The sequence below is a fragment of the Schistocerca americana genome, chromosome 11 (genome assembly GCF_021461395.2).
Source record: "Schistocerca americana isolate TAMUIC-IGC-003095 chromosome 11, iqSchAmer2.1, whole genome shotgun sequence".
Classification (NCBI taxonomy): domain Eukaryota; kingdom Metazoa; phylum Arthropoda; class Insecta; order Orthoptera; family Acrididae; genus Schistocerca; species Schistocerca americana.
Window position 1 is genome coordinate 27,869,357 of NC_060129.1, and position 21,798 is coordinate 27,891,154.

The following is a 21,798-nucleotide window of genomic DNA, read 5'->3' on the forward strand; positions in this document are numbered from 1 at the left end:
TACTTGTTGGTTTCTTTGCTAACATATTCAAATAGATTGTCCCCAATATACAGAGTGTACATAAAGTCCACGAATACATTCAATTATTTATTGCACAATAACCAAACATTGTACAGATATCATACATATGTCATTTTGAAGAGAAACCCTGAAAGTTTTTTTCATGTGTACCACCACAGCGTAGTTTGGTAATTTGCCAGTAGTCATCGTGTAATGGTTGCCTAGTCATAGATATTGCTATAATCGCACTATTTCACTCCCATCTATGGAGCATGTTAGCGCTTCATGTTAGGTTGGTGCCATTAAAGTGCATTGTGGTAATCACTGCTGCTTGCTGGATCACTGTTGTGTCTCGATGCTGATGCTGGCTCTAAATCTGGTTGTCTAGGGGTAAAAAAGATGAGGTCTCGTGTTTTGATGTGCTTTTGATGATAAATAACGAGCGAAACCAACAAATATTTAAACTTCAATTATTTATTACTCTGGTGGCCATCTTAATTCCACTGTCCGCCAAAGACAATGACACAACACAAAGTAGTACTTCTTTTACATGTTCTTTGCATTGTTTATCCACCTCAAACAATAACACACAAACACACTTTACCAAAGCGACATTCCGACTGTGCTCCCAACCCTTCTTGCTGCTTGTATTTATAACCTTGTCAAAGAACTACTAAAAAGAGATATATATTATAAGTCACATGTACATCTGTTATTGTAATTTGTGCAGAAAAGTTATTAATTTATATCAAGTGACATAATTTAACAGGTTTTTAAAATGACAGACAGAATAATTCTTTGTTACAAAAAGGCCGTTTTTTAGAAGTTTGTCAATTGACTTCTCTAATTTGCATAAATAAGTGAATAACATGAATTATTAAGAATTACATTGGTTTTCGTCTAAAGTAGGAGAGTTTACATGAATACTGAGTGAAAACGGTCCTAGTGAACAAATAGGTTTCACTGGGTGATTTTTATTTAAGGAGATCCAAAATATCTAAGTTGGCTACTATTTTTCGTACTTCATATTAATTATTTAAGATGAACTTAGTGTTTTTACATGATGACATTTTCTGTATCAGTGGTCAAGTGATATTAACTTTTGTGTGGTCAGTTATTCAGTTTAATGGGTGGACTGTTTATGGAGACATGTTATGCAATCATTGTTAACATACACAATAACTTTTCTATAATCATAAATACTCGTTAAACTGCTTGAATTTGGAGGGTATCGCATACTTCAGTAAAGTAAAGCCTTTAATAGGTTCCATTACAAGTACTAGTAGCAAACATGGCAAGTTCAGGTGTGGAATGAGCATTCTGTGTGTTGGAGTTCATGAAATGGCCTCCCCGATCACCATATCTCACTCCATGTGACTTTGTTCTGTGGGGGCACAGTAAAGGTCTGGTGTATGGACTACTTATACCAACTGATGTACCAGAGCTCTGGGAGAGAATACAGGAAGTGACTGCCTTAGTCGAAGATGCCATGCTGGGATGAGTATGGCAAGAATTCAATTACCGTATTGATGTATGCCGGGTGACTCATGATTCTCATATCAAATGTTTGTAAAAAAAACTTTCAGAGTTTCTCTTCAGAATGCAATATGAGGGGGGACCCAAAAGTAACCAGAATCATAATGCTGCACATCGTGTACTTGTAGTAGCAGGTTGCGCCACCAGAGGGTTGTAGTAGGAGCTCTGCTGAGTCATTCTGCCATTCGGCGTCACCCAACAGTGAGAAGTGTGGTTTCTTTGGCAGTTCTTTGAGTGTGCATACAGTGCAGACGTGACACAAGGAAATGGCTAGTTCTTACGAACAAAGTGCGGCAGTGAAGTTTTGTCTCTTGCTCAGCAAGAACCCAGCAGAAACTGTTGCAATGATTCAGACAGCTTACAAAGAACATGCTCTTAGTAAAACACAAGTGTACGAATGGTTTTCTCGGTTTTTTAAGGGAGAAATGGTGGTTGAAGATCAGCCCCGTTCTGGTCGACCTTCAACTGCTTGAAATGAAGACAACATCGACAAAATCTGTGATCTCATCAGTGAAGATCGATGCAGGACAATCGACCAACTTGAGAACTTGTCCGGGTTGTCGTGGAGCTCAATTCAGCACATCTTGACCATCGATTTGGGGATGCGAAGAGTGGCAGCAAAATTCGTGCCGAAGCTTCTTACCAGAGATCAAAGGGGTCGTCGCATTCGAGCCTGTCTCAAAATGAAGGACATGTTCAAAGATGATCAACATTTTTCAACAAAAGCATTACAGGTGATGAGTCATCTTGCTAGGGGTACGATCCAGAAAGTAAACAACAGTCATCACAATGGAAGTCACTTGGCTCACCTCAGCCAAAAAAAGCTCGACAGGTGAAATCGAATGCGAAAACAATGTTGATCTGTTTTTTTGACATCAAAGGGATCGTACACTCTGAATTTGTCCCTGAAAACCAGACAGTAAACCAACAATTCTATTTGGAGGTTATGAAACAGCTTTGCAGAAGTTTGTCATGAAAATGTCCGGCTTCGTGGGATTCTGGCATGTGGTTCCTGCATCACAACAATGCTCCTGTGCACACGGCTCTCAGCATTTGCCAGTTTTTGTCCTCAATGAAGACGACTTCCTTGACCCATGCGCCCTATTCACTGGATTTAGCACCCTTGGGCTTCTTCCTGTTCCCAAGGATGAAAAGAGACTTGAGAGGGAAGCGTTTTGTGGACGTGGAAGACGTAAAACGCAATGTCATGAAAGTGCTAGCAGGTATCAAAGAGGATGAATTTAAAAGGTGCTTTGAACACTGGAATGAATGTTTGGACAAGTATGTTAATGCTAGTGGAGAGTACTTTGAAGGAGATTAAGGTTGTATTTGAAAACAATAAAGTATATGCTTTCTATAAAGAAATTCCGATTATTTTTGGGTCCCCCCTCATTTGTATGACACCTGTTCCATGTTTAGTGCTTGTGCAATAAATAATTGAAAGTGTTCCTGGACTTAGTGTATACCCTGTATAATTCTATGATATCCTCAACATTCTGTGTATGTTTGGGAAATATGTTTGGACCCCTAGATCCTTCAAATTTATCATTGGTCATCAGTAAATCAAAATCTGACCACTGTGCACTGTCTTCTTTGTCTGATTCGTGTGAATCAGTTGGCAACCATACCATTCACCAAATTTTTCTTGGATGTATTTCACTATTTTCTAACCAGTAAATAATCTGTATGGTATTTCAAAAATATTTGTAATAACTGTTAATATATTTATCCCACTCTCAGACAAGACAGTCAATGCCTTCATGGAAAAGTATCTGCAGTTGCCTACAGAACAAGATTGTACCTCTTAGCCTGAAGTAAATCGCTGGCTACGAATATCTTTCTTTAAAGAATCAAAAGTATGGAAATCACATGGGGAGAAATCAGGACTGTGTGGAAGATGTGTAAGGGCTTCCCAATGAAACTTTTCCAGTGTTGTCAAAACAACCTTGGCAACCTGTGTAGCAAATTTTGTTTTGAGGAAGAGGTGCACACGAAAGTATGGTCATGGTTTAGTAGGAAGCTGAAAACATTTTTCCATGATGGCACTGATCATCTTGTTGTACAGTGGCATCAATTATCAACAGCTGTGGTGATTACTTTTGAAATTACAATCAGTTTATTTAAACAATAAAAATGTGGAATTGAATAATGACAGTAGTATGAAAAGGATAGGTTGTTACTTACCATATGGAGGAGATGTTCAAAGCCGCACACAGGCGCATCAAAAAGATCGCTAAAGATGTGATCTTTCAGCCGAAAGGTCTTCTGAAGTAGACAACACACACAAATTCATCCCCCGCCCTCCGTGGCTATCGGGGTTATTATAAGAACCGGGCAGCTTATGAAAGGGTGTCTGGTGGCGTCTGCATCCATGTCCTTCACTCTCTTCACAGCGAGTCTCTCCCTCTACAAACACCTTTAGAGGCTGTCGCTGTTCGGGTGTGGATGCCACAGGCTGTTACCGTCTGTAGTCTTTACCTTCCACCGGATGGTGATGTCGCACAGCATGTCCTGGCTGCGCTGATAGCCCAATTGCCGCCACCTTTCTTGCTACTGGGCGACTTCAACGCCCATAACCCTCTGTGTTGTGGGTCAGTGGTGACAGGTCGAGGCGCCACCACTGAGCATTTATTGGCACAGCTCGATTTTTCGATTTTAGATGATGGTACCTTCACACACTTGAGTGTGGCACATGGCATGTACTCTGCCATCGACCTTTCGATCTACAGCCCTAGCCTCTTACCGTCTGTCCAATGGAGAGTGCATGACGACCTGTGTGGTAGTGACCACTTTCCGATCTTTCTATCACTGTCACAGCGTCAGTCTTCTGGGCGCCCTTGCATGTGGGCTATGAATAAGGCTGACTGGGACTTGTTCTCCTCCACTGCCGCTATTGAGCCTCTCTCTAATGATGACATTGATGCAGTGGTTCACTCGGTCACCACCAGCATCATTACTGCTGCAGAATCTGCCATTCCCCGTTCTCCTAGGTCCCCTCGGCGGGGGACTGTGCCTTGGTGGTCGCCTGAGATTGCTGAAGCAATTAAAGATCGCCGGCGAGTGCTCCAGCATCTCAAGCGACATCCCTCCATAGAACACCTTATCGCCTTCAAACGGCTGTGTGCGCGAGCCCGCCGCCTTATCCGCCAACGCAGGCAGGAGTGCTGGGAGAGGTGTGTGTCCACCATTGGCCTCCATGTCACTCCATCGCAGGTCTGGGCCAAGATTCAACACCTCTATGGCTATCGGACCCCTGTCAGTGTCCCTGCGCTCTCACTGAATGGAGCAGTTTGTACTGACTCCAACGTAATTGCCAACCTCTTGGCAGAGCATTTTGCTCTTGAGTTCCGCTTCTGCCAATTACCCATTGGCCTTACGCTCCATTAAAGAGCAGATGGAATGTCGGCGACTTTCATTTCGCACCCACCATCCTGAATCCTACAAAGTTCCATTCAGTGAGTGGGAATTTCACAGTGCCCTAGCCACTTGCCCTGATACAGCTCCTGGGCCAGATCACATCCACTGTCAGATGCTGAAACACCTTTCAGTGGACTGCCAGCGGCGCCCCCTTGACCTTTACAACTGTATTTGGGTCGAGGGTGAGTTTCCGTCACAATGGTGGGAAAGCATTGTTATCCCCGTTTTGAAACCTGGCAAGAACCCTTAGGAGGTAGACAGCTACCGCCCCATTAGCCTCACCAACGTTCTTTGCAAAGTGCCTTCGGAACCAGCCCTGTGGACAGCATACTTGTGTATGCAGGTGTCCCTCCACTGCAGTTACGGCGCCAACATTTACTGGCTGCTTATGCTGCCCATGTTTTTAGCTTGCGTGGGCATCCAAATTATTGTCTCCTGTTCCTGCAGGCAGTCATCCATCTCTGAGAACGTCGGCCCCGGTTGGGTTGTACGATCACGGTCCGCGTCCGAGAGCTTCTCTCCGGGTCTGGGGTTTTTCCTATTCCCCCTCCTTTCCGGGTCCCTCTGCATACACCCACGTGGTGTGTGCCTCGCCCTTGCATTCGCCTCGAATTGGCACAGGGCCTGAAGGAATCAGTCCCTCCGGAGGCCTTTCACCGCTGCTTTTATTCCATCCTAGCCACGTATCAGAGCTCTGGCGTGTTTTACGCTGACGGTTCGATAGTTGCTGGTCGTGTTGGTTATGCGCTAACTCTAGGGGACCATTCTGAACAACGTTCATTGCCGGCTGGCTGCAGCATTTTCGCTGCTGAGCTGGTTGCCATCTTTCGTACCCTAGAGTATATCCGCTCAGGTTAGTCCTTCGTGATCTGTAGCGATTCCCTGAGCGGTTTACGAGCTCTTGACCAGTGTTTCCCTCGTTCTGATCTGGTGATGGCTATCCAGGAGTCCCTGCATACTCTTGCACATTGCAGCCGCTCTGTGGTCTTTGTGTGGACCCCTGGCCATGGTGGGATACCTGGCAATGAAAATGTTGACCGCCTGGCGAAAGAGGCCACCAGTAAACCATCTCTGGACATTGGCCTCCTGGAGACTGATTTGAGGGGAGTCTTACGCCGCAAAGTTTTTGCGCTATGGGATGATGAATGGCGCGAACTGACCACACGTAATAAACTCTGTGCTGTCAAGGAGATGACAGCTGTGTGGTGGTCATCCCTGCGAGCCACTCGCAGGGACTCAGCAGTTCTTTGCCGGCTCCGCATTGGCCACACCCGCTTGACACACACAGCTTTCTACTGTCCCACCTCTATGTCGATGCGGGTCGGCTTTGACGGTGGTCCACATTTTGTTGGACTGTCCACTTTTAAGTGTGCTCAGGCAGATGTTTGCGCTGCCCGACATGCTCCCTGCCCTTATAACAGATGACTCTGCCATGGTGGACTTAGTTTTGCGTTTTATTCGGGCAGGGTTTTTTTATCATTTAATCTCAGTGTTTATGTCTTTTTTTTGTGTTGATTCTGGCCTTTGGCCTACGATTTTAAACTGAGTTTTTAATGTGTCCTCGGTGGTTGGCTTTTCCTTTTTTTTTCCCCTATGGTCGGCCAACCACCGTTACACTCAGTGTGATTTTAATTTGTTTTGTCTGATCTCTGTCTGAGTATTTCTTGTCCTCTGTCGTCTGCTGTATTTTCTATTGTTCGTTTTTTATTCTCTGTGGGTGGTTTTAGTTTTTCTGGAAAAAGGGGACCAATGACCATAGCAGTCTGGTCCCTTTAATCCCACAAACCAACCAAACACAAATTCATGCAAGCAGAAAACACACACACACACACACACACACACACACACACACACACACACACACACACACACACACACACACACACACACATGCAGACACTTGCGCGCGCTCGCGCGCTGTCTCTCGCCACTAAGGCCAGACTGCAAGCATGTTACCAGTGGCAAGGGACAGTTCTCGCGTGTGTGTGTGTGTTTTGCCTAGTTAAGAAGAAAGCCCTTGGCCAAAACTCACATGTTTAACAATCTTTTTGGTGTGCCTGTCTGCTACTCAACATCTCCTCTATATGATGAGTAAGCATACTTTGTCAGCCGGGCCCTTGTGCCCAGTCCACAGGTAGGATACAATGTCGTTTAACCAGTCGTGTATTGAGTTATGCCAGTGAGGCGGTGCACCATATTGGTCCCAAATAAACATGTGTTGTTCACCTTCTTCCCATTGAGGCATGGGCCATAGTTGTAGCACATCATGATAAACATCAGTAACGTTGATTCACTGAAAAAAAACAAGGCCCATAAACTTTCCGTGGGGTATTTCTTGGGGCTAAGCATGAAAGACTCACACTCGTTCAACACGTTTTTGAGTCACTCTTTGTCATTACATGCTCTTACTATTGTGCACAGGTGTACAAACAAAACTGTTTGAGTTGCTATTTCATTTGGTGTATTATTTACCATTGTAAGTTGAATGTATTAAACGATAGAATGCCTTAAAAGTGGTATGTTCATTTTGAAAAACCCTGTATTAAGGTGCTAAACTTAAATTTTTTAAAAATGTCAACAGTGTTTCTTTGTGTTCAAATTTTCATCAGCATTTACACCAGAAATTCTGGTACGTTTTACACCCAGTAATCTGGAATTCTCCACACCTAAAAATTTATGGGTTATGCACTATCCCCTGTCTTTTAACATCTTGTTAACCTTTAATGGTGTTATGCAGAACTGTATGTCCATTATATTTCTAATTTATTTGCAGAGAATCGCTTAGTAATTCTCTGAAAAGGTGACTTGTGATTGGTTCTGTTTCTGTTTCTCAGTCTAAAAAATTTTCTTCTCTGTCAACATGTCATGAAATATCCAAAATAATTTTTTGTTCAGTATGATTCAAACCTATTAATTTGATAAATATTAGAATTTTAAGAGCGGGTAATATTTTATCTTACCAGATTCTTTGTACAGATAAGAAAGTTTTACTATCTGAGGCTTACAGTGTTTATTGACTAAGTTACAAAATGCATTGTTACTTGGACAGGGGTTTTAGAATTCAAACTGTGATGTGCTGGATGAATGTATGTGTTTAAATGGACTACTCTGATGTATACATTACTTCATTGAGTCAGTCTGAAGGACGAAAGTTGGTGTTCAACATCCATTGACATAGAGGTCATTAGAGAAGGAGCACAAGCTCAGACAGTGTCCACGATGGTGAAGGAAATTGGCCATGCACTTTCAAAGAAACTATCCCAGCATTTGTTAAAGCGACTTTGAGAAATCACAGAAAAACAAAATCTGGATGGCCGGATGCAGGTTTGAAACATTGTCCTCCCAAATACGTGTCCAGTGTGCTAACCACTGCGCCACCTTGCTCAGTATTGTCAGTATGAAAGGTGGTCCAAACTGTTCAGTTCTTCACCCAGGATGATCAAGTTGAAGGTGGTATACCTGTGCCTTCCTCCCACTTTTAAACTTGCTTGTGCAACCAGGGATTTTACACTTTACTTACTCTACCCTTTACTTACTCTACCCTTTACTTACTCTACCCTTTACTTACCCTACACTTTACTTACCCTACGCTTTACTTACTCTACGCTTTACTTACTCTACGCTTTACTTACTCTACGCTTTACTTACTCTACGCTTTACTTACTCTACGCTTTACTTACTCTACGCTTTACTTACTCTACGCTTTACTTACTCTACGCTTTACTTACTCTACGCTTTACTTACTCTACGCTTTACTTACTCTACGCTTTACTTACTCTACGCTTTACTTACTCTACGCTTTACTTACTCTACGCTTTACTTACTCTACGCTTTACTTACTCTACACTTTACCTACTGTACACTTTACCTACCTATGTGTGTTCTTAGATGGTTCATTTTTATTTGTCTTGTCATTGTTGGATAGTATAACAATGAGTTTTTTTGATGATGAGCTCTTCTCTGTGGAACTTTTATTAATTAAGGTACTGCTATTTTACTGCACTTGCACTAGAAGGTTCACCACTGCTGTCAGATTGTAACACCTCAATAATATTTCAAATTCATTATTTTTTCTGTCTGAATGTTCTTAAGAAATCTATGTTCAAATACTCTCAATTAATTGACTGATTTTTCTTTTTGGGCATGTAGTTCATTAATCTAGATTTTCCATAAAGGACTAGAAGTTTCCCAGTGGTGATCTTCAAAGTGTTACAATTATAAGATAAATGGTTTTTCAGTAAAATCGAACATGTACACGCCTCTAGGGTTCGGAAAGCGCAAAAATTGTAGGTTTTGCTTGTTTTTAACTTTCGCATGTATTGTAATTCATTTTTCCTTAATGAATGTATCTCAAAATGATTCTAGCCTAGAACTATCTACATTAAACATGTGCGCACAGGATGTTCAGACAGGAAAAGAACATGTGTGTCTTCAGACTCCTAAAAATCTACTAAAATACAAGAAAGTCAATGTAAATCTGCAAAACTTTCCTGGTATTAACCAGGAACGAAACTGTAGATCTCTGAATTGTTCATCAGGCATTTACTCCCTAGAAGTTGTATTTAAACAGCCTGCACAATTTCTGTTTCTCTGTAACAGTGTAATATAAATAAAGTTGTGTGTTGTAATGAAACACATCAGTTGATGCGTAAGTAGCATTACATACTGATGATGTCTCATGAGTTGACTAAGCTTTACTTGTGTCCAAAGTACGATACATTTGTATTGAGCTGAAACTATAATAATTTATCACAAGTCATTTGTGACACATATTTGAAAAATGATGCTATTAGCAGGCATTAATAAGGTGGTTTATATGATATTATTTTAAGCTGTGCAGTTGATTTAACTATATGATAAAAGTATTCAGACACCCGTACATAATGTAGAATTGGCCACCAGGTGTCATGAGAGTACAAAATGATGCACAGAATATTGTTTTGCCAACAGAGCAGCAATGACAGCAGAATGGGTCAGTCAAGAGAACTCAGTTACAGTTTGGACTTATTATTGGGTGTCACGTGAGTAACAGATAAATTGTGGCAATTTCAACACTTCTAAAGTCACAAGTCAGTTGTTGGTGATGTGTTTGTGAAATGGAAATGCAAAGGAAGGACCAGAGCTAAACCAAGACCAGACTGACTTCCTGTGCTGACAGACAGAGACCTCTGAGCATTGTAGAGGGTGGCCATAAAAAAAATCACATGAAATCAGTGTAAGGAATTACCTGTGAGTTCAAAAGTGCTACCAGCAGAGTAGCTAGCACAGTGATTGTACATTGGGTGTTAAAAAGAGGAGGGTACGGTGATTGAGCAGCTCCTCATGAACCACACATTTCTGCAGTTTATGCTAAGTGACACTTGATATTGTATAAATAGTAATGCCACAGAACAGTGGGTGCCTAGAAATTAATGATTTGGAGTGATTACGCTATGCGCTTTGGCAATATGATGCAAGCTAATGTTAGGAGAATGCTACCTGTCATCACATATAATCCCAACATTGAACTGCAGTGAACTACAGCGGGGCTGATTTTGTGAATTTAGGAGTTCTTTTTGTTGTTAGAGTGTGGTCGCTGTATTGCAGTTAAGAAAACACTAAATGCAGAAGGATATGAGTACATCTTACAGCATTGTGTCTGCATATAGTAGAGAAAAGTTTGGAGACAGTGATTGATTGTATCAGAATGACAGTGCATCCTGTCATAAAATGGGATCTGTGTGCCAATGGTTTTTGGGCAGTAACAACCCTGAAATGGATGGGCCTGCCTAGTCCTGACCTGAACCCACTCATTGACTCACATTTTGGATGAGTTAAAATGTCAACTTTGCTCCAGACCCCCGTGTTCAAAATCACTACCTGTCTAAGTTTTTGGCTTTTGAGGAAGAAGCCACTGCCATTTTCCATGAGCATTCAGACACTTGGTCGAAAGTGTCCTCAGCAAAGTTCAGGCTGTAATGAAGACAAAGGGTGGACACAGACCATATTAAAGTCCACTAAAGGGTGTCCGAATACTTTTGATAATATAGGATATAGGACTGATGTTGTTTATTTCAAAATACTTGGCTGGAATGTGGTAATGTGTGCTTGTGTCAGCATGATTTATCTGTAACTTACTCTGTACAGTAAGGTGAGGTGAATCATTGAGCCATTTTTTATTATGCATCTGTAATTTTCCCTGTGTAATAATTATAATATCAGTTACAGACAAACAAATGGTGGGGTTATTTTTTTTCTTTATATTAAGAACCATTATTTTTAATGCTGTGTACTTAACTTCTTATATTTTTGTTTTTATGTTAATGCTTTTCTGTTTTTGCAGCACTTGGCATCTGAGAATGATTATCTTGATGAGTGTGACCCTTTGAAGATTGAAGATGAGATGGTAAGCAACTTTTTGCACATGTATAGTTAAACTAAGACTTTAATATTATATTTGTTTTCACTTTGTACTGCCAGACAGGTTTGTACACAGTGAATAACATAACCCTAAAATAAAGAAACTTACCTGTTTTATGTTTCATATTCTTTTCCTTTAATCATTTTTCTAGAAGATTAATGAACAGTTACTAAATAAATGTGCACAACACTATAGAATTTACATTCTCCTTATATTCATTGTTCATAAACACTGAAGATGACGAACTTTCTTGTTGTGAGTTAGTAAAATTTCAGAACACAGATTAGTAAACAACTCAAACTGTGGGTGGTTCCACAGAATATAACTTGTGACAAAGACTGACTGACCAACATTGGTGTTACATTATAGATATCAGATGATAGATGATTTAAAATTATATAATGAAAACAAAACACTGAGTGACTTCAGACTACTGAACATAAGATAGACAATCATTGATGACTTGTTACCCTTCTTTCACGATTTTTAAATCAGGTGTTAGTAATGATTAAAGTATTCTTTGTGCAAAATTCTACCAGGTGGATTCCTCTTTCATTCCTTTCACTTAGTCTGTATTCTTCTACCATTTTCCTTCTCTTCCTCTTCCAGTTATCCATCACAAGGCCAATGGGCTCTAGAGCCCTGAGACAGTGATTTGTGTGTTGTGCTTTTGTGAATGTGTGTATGCATAAGAACTTGGTCCAAAAGCTGCAATATTTTAGCTGTCTTTTTCATTCTGCTTGTCTGTGACTCAGTGACTCCTCTATCTGATGAGTAGCAATCTGTCCTTTCAATATTGTTGTTATTCCGTTGTATGTTTCCCTTAGTGCATTGATTATGTTAGTATTTTTCTGTGAAAGCCATTTAATCTTTGCAAGTCTTGGCTTCTGAGCCACTCATTATATATAGTTGCTTAACATAAGACTATTATCATATGTTTGTTCTGGTTCAAAAAATGGCTCTGAGCGCTATGGGACTTAACTGCTGTGGTCATCAGTCCCCTAGAACTTAGAACTAATTAAACCTAACTAACCTAAGGACATGACACACATCCATGCCCGAGGCAGGATTCGAACCTGCGACCGTAGCGGTCGCGCGGTTCCAGACTGCAGCACCTAGAACTGCTCGGCCACCCCAGCCGGCATTTGTTCTGGCTTTCTGCTATCAGGTAGTTCTTTGCATAGTGAATATGGGAAAAACATGGAACAGATGTTGATGGTAATTTTACAAAAACCATGGAAACCGTGAATTTTATGCTATTGTGCATGCTGAATAAGCTGATACAGAACCAAAAAGCCTTTCTGAAGTGTGAAATGACAATTTGTTTGACTGTATAATTAAATATGTAAATATTCTTGTAATATAAATTTAAATTGTAATTTACTTTTGTTTTTGCCAATGAATGTATCAAAGCGATTGAAAAAAAGATAGAGAAAGTTATATATTGGCTTAAAAGCATTCAGAAGTGGTTGTTAATTTTGAGCATGTTCATGAGACCCAAAGTAATATGTGCATTGGATAGTTGATAAAGAGATGAAATATAGGGTGGTGTGGTACATTTCTGGTGGCACCTAAGGTTTGCACAGTTCTCTACCCATGAGTTAGCATCACTGAAGTAATGAAAAATCCTTAGCGCAATATGTTTTCACCCACATAATTACATAACCACATTCGCTGAGAAAATCACATTTTAAGTGCCAGTCAACTCGGTCCTTTACTTAGTCTTAAATTGACAGCCATATTAGAAGTACATGTAAATGGACATTCCCACACATTCTGGTTGTCATCGGCATCCCTATTGGATTATTTTGTTATTTATTTGTATGTACTGTTTAAATATTTAAAAGGAATTTTAGGATCAGAAAATGTGGACTTTAATTCATTTTGTTTGTATTAAACTCCACACATTATACAGATTTATGTTCATGAACTGAATAGATAGAAAATATGTAATAATTTACTTTAATTAACACACGAAGTTACGTCTACCTACACACAAAATTACCACAGTAGTATATGAACTAACTAATACAATAGCCATGAAAAGTATAGTATATATCATTTACATCTGTGTAAGTTTCTAATTAATATCACAGCACTGGAAATTTACAGCATATTTAAAAGTCGCCTTTTCTGTGTAGAAATAGGGGCACTAAGTTTTCCTTATATTTGATCTTTGTGAGTAAGACTCATATCATCTGCCTCAGGATATTTGAACTGAAGTCTGCCACAATTTCTATTGAAACACACTTCAAGCCCTTCTCCAGAAACCAGTTCCTCAATGCAGTCAAGATAATGTGTAACGGTTTTCTCTATCTTTGTATCATTTCTAATTGATAATGCATTTGACTTTGTCTGCAATGGCTTTAGTAAAATGTGGATATTTAAAAGATGTCGTATCACTTACTGCGTAACAGAGAAGACTCAAATTGAAAGCATAGAAATTGTGGCAAGACGGCAATGATTTTCATGCCAGAACAGAATCATTCCATAACCATTGCAAGCAGTTCTGCATTGTCCAATGCCTGGTTGACTCTTTACTGAAATACTATTTCAACTTGCGACAAGTTTCAATAACAAGGAAAAAACATTTTTGTTGTAATATTTTGTTAAGGTGAAAATCTTGATTATAGAAATATGATTATTTTGTATATCACTACAGCTTAAAAGAGCTAACTTTATGAAAGTTTGTCACAGTACGTTTTGTACTATTTTTGCTGTTGGTGACAGTGAGTTATAAACCACTGAGGACACACAATATGTTCTGTGACACCTTGTGTGGTCAGGTGGGTGGTCTTAGCCAGCAGTGGTGGCTAATAGCTAACTGTGTTACCACAAACAATTGAACTTAGAAAGGGTACACAGTGGGTGAATCTAGATCCCGAGTAGAGTTCTAGATATTTCTTCACTAACATAAATGTCTGTTTCAGTACATTTATTGCTTTTTCCCCCATTTTAGTGAGTGTTAACATATTAAAAAATTGATCAACCATATGTGGCAAATGTGCATGTCCCTGCAGATTAGTGAAACCTGGAATATTTTGTGAAAATTCAAGGCTGCAATTTCACTGTGGCAGAGGCAGTGGGAAAGAGAATGTTACACTCAGTGGGACACTTCTATGTAAGGATAAATTACGCCAGAAAGACCAGAAAATTGAGGAATAGGTGACAAATATTTGTCCCATTCAGGAAGAGTTAGAAACACAAAATTTGTATAATGACTGTTTAAGGGAAAAAAAGAAAAGGTGCTGTGACAAAGTGGCAAGCAAATTGTTGACATGAGGAAATTTAGTAAATTCAAAATTCATTTCAGTGATAGATTTCATTTGCTATCAGAGTTAGAGAAAGAAGAGCCTCATAAAGATGTAGATGAATGTTGGGTGCAGTAAAAAAACTGCTAAGTAACTTAAAAATAAGGTAGCAGTAATTGGAGGGGTGTAAGCCAACAGCTAAGGAAAAATTAGGTTGAGGGTATGGGGCTACAATTTTTGTGAAACCAAATGTTAGTTTTGGTAAGAGAAAGCTTAGAACAAATGAGTAAGGGCTTCAGTGAAGATCAGTTGGTGATAGATTGGGGGGGGGGGGGGGGGGGGACTGGAAACACACCAGATATTTAAAAAATAATTCCAGGTTTATTTATGACCTGGACGAAATGGGGGCCACTAATGAACACCGAAGTGTGGATTTCTTGGAGATTGGAGATAGGAGTATAGGAGTAGTAAACAGGGAGTTGAAGGAGTTCCTTCAGATCTATGTTTGTTTTATTCCAGTAATTGCTGTGGGAAGTTAGGGATATACTTCTCATGGCCTAAATATGAAGAGAAAGGGCAAGGACAAGTTAGCAAATCTATTATTACACTCAGGTTAGGTGTCGGCTTTGGGTCAGATTCAGAACTCAGAGAGCCATTCGTAAAGGAATTTAAATTTGCCAGAGATACACAGCTCAACCTATAAGAATAGAGATAAGATAAAATCGTCTTGTTTTGTCAGAATATTGGGGTGAGTTTATAAAATCTGAATAAGGAAGATCATTATGACTCTAAAAGTAAAAGTTTGTTACAGGGTGGATAATATTACCAGTAAGAGACGAAAAAGTTGTAGAACTGTAACATGTGATGTTCTCACTCACTTATGTAGTCCATAATTAATTTTAGATGTTTTCCCAAACACATTAAATTTGGCATTCTTAGGCTTCTCTATATAAGAGGGTGACACTTCACATGTAAATAACTCTTGCTCAGCCTTATTTCTAAAATTTTTGAGAAGGCAGTATACTCCACAGTTGTCACCCACCTGTGTAGTAATGTAGCAATGCATCATGTAGATTTCAAAAGGTCCACTCTACTGATTCATTTACTGGGCGCACAATAAAATGTTTAAATGGTAAAATGTCAGCTTTTGCTATATTGTGTGACTTATCAAAGGCATTTGATTATTTTATTTGTATTACTCTAGAGAGAAGTTGAAGTTTTAAGCAATACATATTTCAGCACGTATCTGGTCTATTTCTTATTTAAGATATAGAATACGAGATTGAGAGACACCATACCATCTTCATTGGGATAAATTACAATGGGAGTCCCACAAAGTTTGATCACTGACCCAGTATTGTTCTTGTTGTAATTTAGATGTACCAGAGAGAATGAGTCCTATTTGCAGATCATTCAAGCATTGTTGTGCAGGTCATGCAAGCATTGTTGTGTGGATGTGCAAAAAAACATCAACATGGATAATGGCAAATGATGTTTTATGAAATATTCTGATTGGTTTCGCATAAATGAACTAGCTTTTAACTTTGAAAATATCATCCAGTTTTGGATTGTCAGAAATATCCCACTCACTGTCAACTTAGTATGTGAACAAAGAATAACAAACATGGTAGAAAGTTTATCTCCATTTGCTATACCCCTATAAGCAGCAGCACTCTTTTCCTTTATTTTACCTATGTTTATCTTGAGCCCAGAAATCTCTGCTTCTTTTTTCAGTGAGTTTAATTTAGCTTACAGATCTGCCTTTCAGTTAATAAAACTGTCATCTGCAAAATCCAAATCCTCCAGACATTCATGGAACCATCTTACGATTCCCGATCTTCTGCCCCATGTGGCTCTTCTCGTAACTGAGTCAACAGGAAATAGGAAGTGTATTGGTGACAAAATAATGTTCTGGTGACTCTGGTTGTTACTGCTTTGGACCTCTGACATTTGCCTTGTGGAGAACACAACATTTGCAGTCATCATACACACCTTCGATGATGTTTACAATCTTCTTGTTTCACAGAATCAAAGGCTTTTTCAGAATCAATGAATGCCAGTTTTGTGGTTTCCTGGAATTCTTTGCTTTTCTGTAATATGATCCTAGGAGTATTAATAGGAATATAGTGTCTTATCTTTTATTCACTTGACACATACCATATGATAATGTTGATAATGAATATGCTCTGTGGAACATGTAAGTAACTAACTGCAATAGGAAATTGATAGATTGCTACTAACCATGTAGATGAGCCTTAAGTGACAGACAAGCCCATAGGGAAAAGAATGCCAACAAAGTAAATGCTTTGTCAGATATTTAAAAAAACCACACACACACACACACACACACACACACACACACACACACACACACACACACTCACACTCACACTCACACACAGACCTCTGTCATCTTTGGTTGCTAAGGTCCTGCTACAACTGTGGGTTCAGTGTTCATTACAGGGAAGTGTTATAGGCCTTCTGCTGTTCTTTATCTGTATCAACAATTTAGGAAACAATCTGAGGAGCACTCTTTGTAGATGATGCTGCCATTTAGCAGCTAGTAAACTTGTCAGAAGGTCAATTGGTGTTACATAGTAATTTACGCAAGAGGTCACCATTGTGGTAAAAGTGGCAGTTGATCCTGAATTATAAAAAAGCACACACAAACAATTGTGGCTATGTGTGCATGAGTTATGATTGTTTGAATGTTAGGTTTTTGTGTACAACTTCAGAACGATTGACAGCTGATAAGTTGTAGCAGACTTTTTCTTTATGCCTTTCTGCCACTCAACACCTCCCATATGTGGTGAGTAGCAATCTGTCTATTTCATACTGATATTCTTCTGCCCTAGGTTGTGGATTGTTTAATTAACAAACAAAACATTTTGAAATAGTGAAAACTGTTGCTCAACAAAACTTTCTTTTGGTTCATAAAGAGTGTAGCATTCATTCTTTGCACCATCCTTCCCCAAGTCCTCTACCTGTTCCCAGATCAGTGGATCTTTGATTTTTTATCATCTTGTGACTTCTTACTGTAGTAGAATATATTAGTACTATCATTTGTGCATCATGTACCTATAAAATAGCAAGCATGTGGAGGTTAACAAACTGTGCTTGTTGTAAAAATAACCAAGAATATTTACCAATGCTCTTCTTTAGCATACATACAAGAAAATAGTTGTGGGGAGATGTAATATGTAAATTACAAATGTCGTGGAAAGAGAGATGATAAATAAGCACCCAGTCCTTTGTATTGCAGAAAAAGAACATTTGAAATGAAGGAAAGTTGAAAATATTAAAACCTGACACAGTAATCATTCATTTGCCTGAAATATGCTCTTTATTCCCTGTGTTGGTTAGTATTATTATTATTATTATAATATGTAAATATGTGCTGACACTACAGTTAATGGTATTACTTTGCTGATCGTTTTGAAATGACATTGAACTAAAGGTTCAGCAGCAGAAAATTGTGAATAGAAAGATCTTAAAAGATTATTGAGGAAAGCACTTTATGTTGATTTCAAGTGTGTTGTGTTCACAATAGTTAATTTAATTGTTTTAGTTACACTTGTTAGTTATTTTGTGTCCCATTTATCTTAATTTCAACCTCTTGCTGTTATATAGAACAATACAGTTTTATAGTACAGTGAAGTTTATCATTGAAAAATATGGTGACATACAACCATTTACATGGCTGCCTTCAGCTACTTTGTTTAGATACAGTGCCAATACATGATACTAACAAATACATAGTATTGTGCTGGAGTTACCGCCAGTCACAGTCAGGACAAAACTATGCACTAGTACTGTTCTTATTCTGAAGGACAATATTACATTACAAACACTTCTATTTTAATTCTTACCAGGAGATTGATGATTCAAATCCATGCCTGGCCATCCAGATTTAGGTTTCCCATAATTCTCCTAAATCACTCTAGGCAAATGCCAGGATCGTTCCTTTTGTTCCCCGCCCTTGAAACAATCTAACTTTGTGCTCCATCTCTAATGACCTTGATGACATGGGACATTAAACACTAATCTTCCTGCCTTTAGTTCTAGAGGAACGTAAAATACAAGAAATAAAAACAACTAAGCGTATCCCCTACATTGAAGCCAAAACGATCTTTAAGGCCATGCAGCCCCCCCACATTCGTTACGTCTTTTGCCTCCCTTGTTCAGAAGCCGCCTCCAAAAGTCGATGCATCTACACAAACGGAGGTTGTTAGTGTTGGCACGAACACCTGCACATGTCAGTGCACTTGCAAGGCAGCAAGTGTATCAGAGCCTGTAGCTACTCCTTGAACAGCAGAGAAAGGTACAGTAGCTAACATTGAAGAGCCCCAGTCATCTCTGATAGCTGAGGCTGTTCCAAAGCCCAGCATGGTCATAAACACATCAGCTACAGTTCCAGCAAAGCCCCCTAAACAAAGGAAAGCACACATCAAGCAGCACCAACAGATTAAATCGGCTGGTAAACCCTCGGATCATGTTAATGTGGTCCCACCAGACTCTTCATCAGACTCTTCCCAAGAGCTGATGGAGTCTGAGAATATGGGGGCAATCATCTCGCCCCAAGACTGAGCCTCCACCTGCTGCAGTCTCCCCACCCTGGCGGAAAGAGAGGCAGAAAATACAACCATCGTGATGGTTCCCATATTACAATGGAACCTGCAAGAGTTCAGGACACATGTGAAGGAACTACGTCTACTGATTCAGGATAGACCTATGTGTGTATGTCTGCAAGAGACAAATTTCAGTGAAACATATACCCCTGAGCTACATGGTTATGTCCTCCACAAAAAGGATGACCTGAGTGTACAGAGAGCTCAAGGAGGAGTAGGTATCTTCGTCAACGCTAACTACCACTCCTCGCCTCTCTCCCTCACAACGTATTACAGGCAGTTGCAATATTAGTACATGTGCGTCATATGGTAACAATATGTTCGCTTTACCTGCCCCCACATGATGTGCTCGACGAAGAGGCTCTCAGTGGTCTTCTTACACAGCTCCCCCACCCCTTCATCCTCTGTGGTGATTTTAATGTACACAATATGCTTTGGGGCTCTGTGAGTACTTGCCCCAGGGGTAAAGCAATCGAGAGGCTTCATCTGTCTTCCAGTGCCTATTTGCTAAATACAGGTCAAAGCACCCATTTTCGCATTGCAACTGGGTCGTTCTCTGCCATTGATCTATTGCTTTGCTCTTCAGCTATCGCCCACACTGCTGAATGGGAAGTGGTTGATGACTTACATGGCAGTGATCGCTTCCCCATCTGGATTCACCTGCCACATGCAGTGGAACCAGAAAGGAAACCGCCTTGATGGGTGCTCGGTAGAACCAACTGGGCACTGTATAGTCAGCTAGCCCAGTTTGAACATCGTGTCAGCGTCCAGGAATGGGTGGATCATATTACTGAAGTGATCCACCATGCCAGTGTAAGCGTCCATCCCACAGTCCACGGGACAACCGAAGTGGCAGCCTGTCCCTTAGTGGAGCGACAAATGCTGTTCTGCAATCAGGGCTAGGCGGGCAGCTCTGCGTAGGCTCAAATGCTGGCCAACTGTAGAGAACCTTGCAGCCTTTCGGGTGGCGAGGGCAAAGTGTCATCAGATTATAAGAGAGAGCAAGAAGAGGTCGTGGCAGCAGTTCCTGAACACCATTAATCGTTCTACACGAAGTTCCGTTGTATGGAAGACCATCAGGAGGATTTCTGGGAGAGGTGGGAAGTGCCCTATGGCTGCTATAATGTGGAATGGTACTCTCCGAACGACCCCAAAAGATATTGCCCAGTCTATGGCGGATCTTTTTGCAGCTATTACTGCAACCGCCAGTCAGAATCCGGCTTTCCAGCCCCACAGAGGGGCTGCTGAGAGGAGCAGTTTTGACTTCTGCTCACCCAACACAGAAGAGTACAATTGCCCATTTTCCATGTGGGAACTGGATTCTGCATTGTGTGGGGCTCGTGATACATCCCCTGGTCAGGATAGAATCCACTATAGCATGCTGCAGCACCTCACAGGGAGAAATAAAGAAATCCTCCTTCGACTTTTTAATCTTGTTTGGATGTCCGGTCACTTCCCCGACTCATGGCGTGAAGCAATTTTAATTCCTCTTTTAAAACCTGGGAAAGACCGCATGTGCTCGGGTAGTTACCGTAGTGTTGCCGTCACTAGCTGCGTGGGATAGACCTTGGAGAGTATGGTCAACCGCCGCCTTGTTTGGATGTTAGAATTCAGACAACTCGTTAGTTGCTTTCAGTGTGGGTTCAGGAGGTATTGCTCCACCTTTGATAACCTGGCCCTCCTGGTGGCGGCTATACAACAGGCTTTCCTGCGCCAGCATCACATTTTGGGAATATTTTTTGACATTGAAAAGGCATACGACACTACTTGGAGGCATCTTATCATCAGGCAGCTCCACGAATGGGGTTTCTGTGGATGTCTTCCCAATTTTATTCGGTCCTTCCTGTTGCCACATTATTTTCAGTACCGAGTCAGAGACGTACTGTCTGGTCACTTTGAACAGGAGAACAGTGTCCCTCAAGGTAGTGTTTTAAGTGTGACGGTCTTTGCCATTGCTATTAATAGTATTACATCTGTCGTGAAAAGTCCTGTGCAGTGTTCCTTGTTTGTGGACGATTTCTCTGTATTTTGCTCTTCTTCAAGCCTTGCAACGACGACCCATCAGTTGCAACTCACTCTGCAACATTTGGATGAATGGGCACAGAAGAGTGGTTTTAGGTTTTCAACTGATAAGTCAGTGTGTGTTCTTTTTAACCATTCTTGTTCCATTTTTGACTTGCCTGAGTTGAGGATGAGGGATACCGTTCTGAATTTTAAAGACATGGTGAAGTTTCTGGGCCTCCCTTTTGATTCTAAGCTTACGTGGCTGCCACACATTAAGGAACTGAAAAAATGGTCTCTTAAGGCGCTGTCTATTTTAAAATGTCTTAGTCACCACACATGGGGAGCAGACAGGACTTGTCTGATCTGGTTTTACAGAGCCTTCGTGCGGTCCCGGCTTGATTATGGATGCACGGTGTATGGGTCTGCAAGACCCACTTATTTAAAGCTGTTGGATTTGGTGCACTATGAGGGGATTCGGTTGGCCTCTGGGGCATTCAGAACGAGCCCCATACCGAGCCTCTGTGCAGAGGCAGGTAAACCGCCACTTCACCTCCGGCGGCAT

The 21,798-nt window shown here is 40.5% G+C and overlaps 1 protein-coding gene across 10 annotated transcripts in view; it reads left to right on the forward strand.

The window, feature by feature from the left end:
- LOC124553906 (zinc finger protein 724-like) overlaps positions 1 to 21,798 on the forward strand; it is a 146,252-nt gene that overhangs the window by 98,532 nt on the left and 25,922 nt on the right. For all 10 annotated transcript variants that reach the window (XM_047127920.1, XM_047127925.1, XM_047127923.1 and 7 more), the window contains one exon: positions 11,276 to 11,338. In XM_047127920.1, the coding sequence (XP_046983876.1) occupies positions 11,276 to 11,338 (63 nt within the window). The remainder of the gene's footprint in view (positions 1 to 11,275; positions 11,339 to 21,798) is intronic.